Below are 4,331 nucleotides of genomic sequence, written 5' to 3' on the forward strand. Positions count from 1 at the left end.
CTCTTTCGCCCACAAAGGCAGCTTACATGTCATGGTGCTCAAATCCAAGCAACACATGTATGCTTTGATAGATAAAAGAAAGATAACATCACCTCCTCCTAGTAAATATATTGCTAGGTCGTGAATATAAGTATAATTCTCCCGATAAATAGTCAAATTAGATATGTTATGAAAAAAATAAGCTTGATGATATGGCATAATTGGATTCTTCAAGTTCACAGCTAACATCGCAACTAGGGTGCACTCTGCAACTCCTTGATAATCAGAGCAAGTCAACTCCAACCGATCTAAAAGACCATCCGAGCGAACCAAAAGTAATCGACCTTTAAGATCACATATCGCCAAATGAAATCTTGCGGCATGGGCAGATAACTATTCAACTCGGCAACCATCTCAAGCTGACCCGATCCTTTTTCCCTGAGGCAGTAGCCTTGTCTGCTTCATACGTACGCCAAGAGTTAAAGCTTATAATAATGACCCAGAGTAGTTATAGTACGATCTCGAATGATTATAGCACATCCCTTGATAGTTATTGACAATCTCGATCAGTTATAGTACAACCTCAAGCGTTTGGAGAGCGACTCCTAGGGAACTCCAAATTTTATGGCTATAAATAGGTCTGGAACATCCGCATGGAAGATAGAAAACTCTCACCTCTCCAATTATGGTATCAGATTTTTTCTCTTTTCCACACTATTAAACTCTCTCTTTCTTTAACTTAAGCATCAGAGGGCTCGGCTGAAGCCAGCTCTGGCAAATTTTCTGATCCGTTGATGTTTTGCAGGTTGACGGAGGCAACCCACATTAATGATCCAAAAATCAGCAGATACATTTTTCATCTGATTTAATCTTGGCGTTCTTTCCACACGTGGATGCTGCACTGATCAGCTTCACGATTCATTTTAAGCATATGATATATATGGTTGGCGAGCTGATCAGATTCCCGGTGAAGATGGGATGCCTGCTCATCTTTTGCTAAAGGTACTAAATTACGTTAACAAGAAAAAAAAAAAAAATTGCATAAATTACCTTTATCAAAATAACAAATATTTGACAGGTAACATTAAAAAGGGAAGATTATAAGGACAGAGGAAATAAATGATTGCGAAAATAAAGTATAGAAATGAGCTTGCAACAGAAATCGTGTCCTCCTCGGCAGGCAGAATAATCCGACTCGAGGACACGCCAGCAACGAACACGTGTCGCCATACGCCGCTGCCCTACCTGTCCTATATCCCGCAAGCATCGCCGACGTCGACCACCTCCTAACACGTGTCTACATCTCCGTCCTTAGGGCAGGTGTGTGTGTGTATATATATATATATCTAACAACTAAACTAATCCCCGCACCAGAAAAGAATCTCATGCGGCAACGAGGTCGCCACGTGTCGGTACCAGCAGGGAGATTATCACAGTCCAAATTAACAGCCATTATTAACCAATAATCTCTATTAGGTTCAGGATGGAATGATGGATTAACTTAATCCTGCCATTTAAGCGGGACCACATACGTGTCAGCAAAAACAGTACTGAGGTACACGTGTCCTTTTAGCCCGTCCACGCGTTGTGAAACAGAGAAGAGAGAGGAGACCAATCAGCTAGATGGACGGCCGAGATGCGACTGAGCACGACGGCACACCAAATGTGCCTCTGGAGCTCTGCCCGTGACGGTGACGGGCAGCTGCCCGATGGGTGCCCTTTTAGTTACTGGAAAAAGGGGGGGCCGGCCCGCGAAGGCGCCTCTCTCGCCCTCCTTTTAGCTCTCTTTTCACGAAGATTAGAAGGCCAAGACGTGAGAAGGGAAAATATCTGAATTTGTTTGTTGTTAGGGTTTATAGGATCTCGGAGATCTGTGATGGCGGAGATTTGCTGTGAGTCGGAGGCGATGGCAGCCGCCGACGCCGCCTGCGAGCCGAGGTCCCGCGCCGCGAGGCGGCGAAGGATGGAGATCCGGCGTTTCAGGTTCATCGCCAGCTCGGAGGAGGTGGCGCCGGCGGACGAGGAGCTGAGCCGCAAGAGGCGGAGGCTGCACTGCTTCGCCTGGCCGAAGGCTTCGCGGAAGGATCCCGCCGAGGACGCCGCGGAGGAGCCAGTGGACCGCCGTCACGGAACCGAGAACACGTTGAGTTCGGACGCGGACGCGAGCTCTGGACCGGAGGCTCCGCAGGCGAGAGCGGTGGGATCGGGGCCGTCCGATCTGGGCCTGAGGTACGTTGCCGCCGGAACGGGGCCATCCGATCTGTGCCCGAGGTATGGGATGACCTCCGTTCGCGGCCGGAGGAGAGAAATGGAGGACGCCGCATCCATGCGCCCTGATTTCCTCCGGCGATGCCGTGAGCCTTACGGTAGACACCATTTCTTCGGTGTCTACGATGGCCACGGATGCTCGCACGTAAGATACCTCTCTCTCCCCCCCTCCCTCCCTCTCTCTCTCTCTCTCTCTCTCTCTCTCTCTCTCTCTCTGACGTTTCCGTTTCTTGCCGTTTCTAGGTGGCGGTGTCGTGCAAAGATCGGATGCACGAGATAATAGCGGAGGAAGCAGGGAGCATGAGATCGGGTCCTCCGCCGGCAGAGGAGTGGAGGGAGGTGATGGAGCGGAGCTTCGCGCGGATGGACGCGGAGGCGGTGGCGTGGTGCGGCAGCGGCCCGCGGGATCCGGCCAGCTGCCGGTGCGAGCTGCAGACCCCGAGGTGCGACCACGTGGGGTCAACCGCCGTCGTGGCCGTCGTGGGCCCCGCCCGCATCGTCGTCGCCAACTGCGGCGACTCACGCGCCGTCCTCTGCCGCAACGGCGTCCCCATCCCCCTCTCCTCCGACCACAAGGTAATCGCAGCAGCATCTCGTTTCTCCTGAACCTTTTGAGCCATCCGGAACGGATCTGACGATCCGGATCTGGCATCGAGTTGTGCTGTGGATTGACGGTTTTGTCCGCAGCCGGATCGGCCGGACGAGCTGGAGCGGATCCAGGCGGCGGGCGGGCGGGTGATCTATTGGGAAGGGGCGAGGGTTCTCGGGGTGCTCGCCATGTCCCGAGCCATCGGTCAGTCCCTAGCTAGTCCTCCGCGATGTACTTTCCATCACTTTGCTTGCTGATTTGATATCCTTTGGTGCATGGTATACCGTATACAGGAGATAGCTACCTGAAGCCGTACGTGGTATCGGAACCGGAGGTGAGCGTGACCGAGAGGGAGGAGGGGGACGAGTGCCTGATCCTGGCGAGCGACGGGCTGTGGGACGTGGTCACCAACGAGACAGCGTGCGACATCGCCCGGATGTGCCTGCGGAGCGGCGCACCGGCGGCGGCGGCGGAGGAGGAGGAGGAGGAGGAGGAGAGAAGACGTTTCAAGGATAAGGCGTGCTCCGACGCGGCGATGCTGCTGACGAGGCTGGCGCTGGCGAGGCAGAGCGCGGATAATATCAGCGTCGTCGTGATTGATCTCAGGAGGAGCTCGTACTAGACGGTATTCTTCGGTTGGGGGGCGAAGAATACGAATATTTTAGATTTTGCGTTTTTTTTTTTAGCTGTTTTAGATGTTAATATTGTCTCCACTGGATTCGTTTGAAAGTTGACGAATCGATGGGGAGAGGGAAAGCGAAACGAAAAGAAAGATGATGAATGCAGAGAGATTTCGGAGGTGGAGGAGAAGAATAGGTAGCGCCCTGTGTTATGGAGTGTTGGATAATGAAGTGAAATCCAATTTCTTCGAGTAATGCTTTTTTTTAAAAAAAAATTATTTTGGCATAGAAAGGAACCCGGTCACAGGTTCAACAAGTGAGCAATTTGTCTAGATGTAAAGTTTATAAATTTGTTTGAAAAATGACAAAATTGAAATAACTAATATTCATTAAAATATAGTGAGTTTTGTATAAAAAAATTACTTCATCATCGATTTTGTAAAAAATGGCTGATTTTTTTTTCTTTGGCAAAACAAACACCAAGGCTTTCCGGACAATTTCTCTACTTGATCTACGTGTGAGATGGGTTGGTCATATGAACAAATATGTATAGACATTAAAAAAAATATGTATCAGGTGTTTGGTAAATTTGTTAAGTGTTTTTTAAATGTGTTTGGTAAATATGAATCGATCATTTAGTAACGTATCACCTGCCTTGTTTAATTTCAGGGACAATCATCCTGGCATTACTCAGATCCTGGGAAAAAATTATCTGACATTTCTAAATGTTTCTACTAGAAATAGTGTTATGCTATTGCAAAATCAGTATCAAAATAGATTTTATTAAAATCACAAAAAATTAAGATTATTACAGTCCTTGCGTGCGTACCATTTATTTGAAAACAATTATTTCAAGTGCGAAGCAGAATGAGCGG

General features: G+C 49.0%; 1 protein-coding gene across 1 annotated transcript; it reads left to right on the forward strand.

Moving 5' to 3' along the window:
- Positions 1 to 1,721: 1,721 nt before the first annotated feature.
- LOC103697366 (putative protein phosphatase 2C 24) lies at positions 1,722 to 3,708 on the forward strand. The gene is made up of 4 exons (XM_008779209.5): positions 1,722 to 2,392; positions 2,491 to 2,823; positions 2,935 to 3,040; positions 3,130 to 3,708. The coding sequence occupies exons 1-4, from the start codon at positions 1,856 to 1,858 to the stop codon at positions 3,456 to 3,458; spliced, it is 1,305 nt and encodes a 434-aa protein (XP_008777431.3). The 5' UTR covers positions 1,722 to 1,855; the 3' UTR covers positions 3,459 to 3,708.
- Positions 3,709 to 4,331: the final 623 nt, after the last annotated feature.

The sequence above is a fragment of the Phoenix dactylifera genome, chromosome 14 (genome assembly GCF_051530095.1).
Source record: "Phoenix dactylifera cultivar Ajwa chromosome 14, Ajwa_hap1_PhDact_Kaust_v1.1, whole genome shotgun sequence".
NCBI lineage: Eukaryota > Viridiplantae > Streptophyta > Magnoliopsida > Arecales > Arecaceae > Phoenix > Phoenix dactylifera.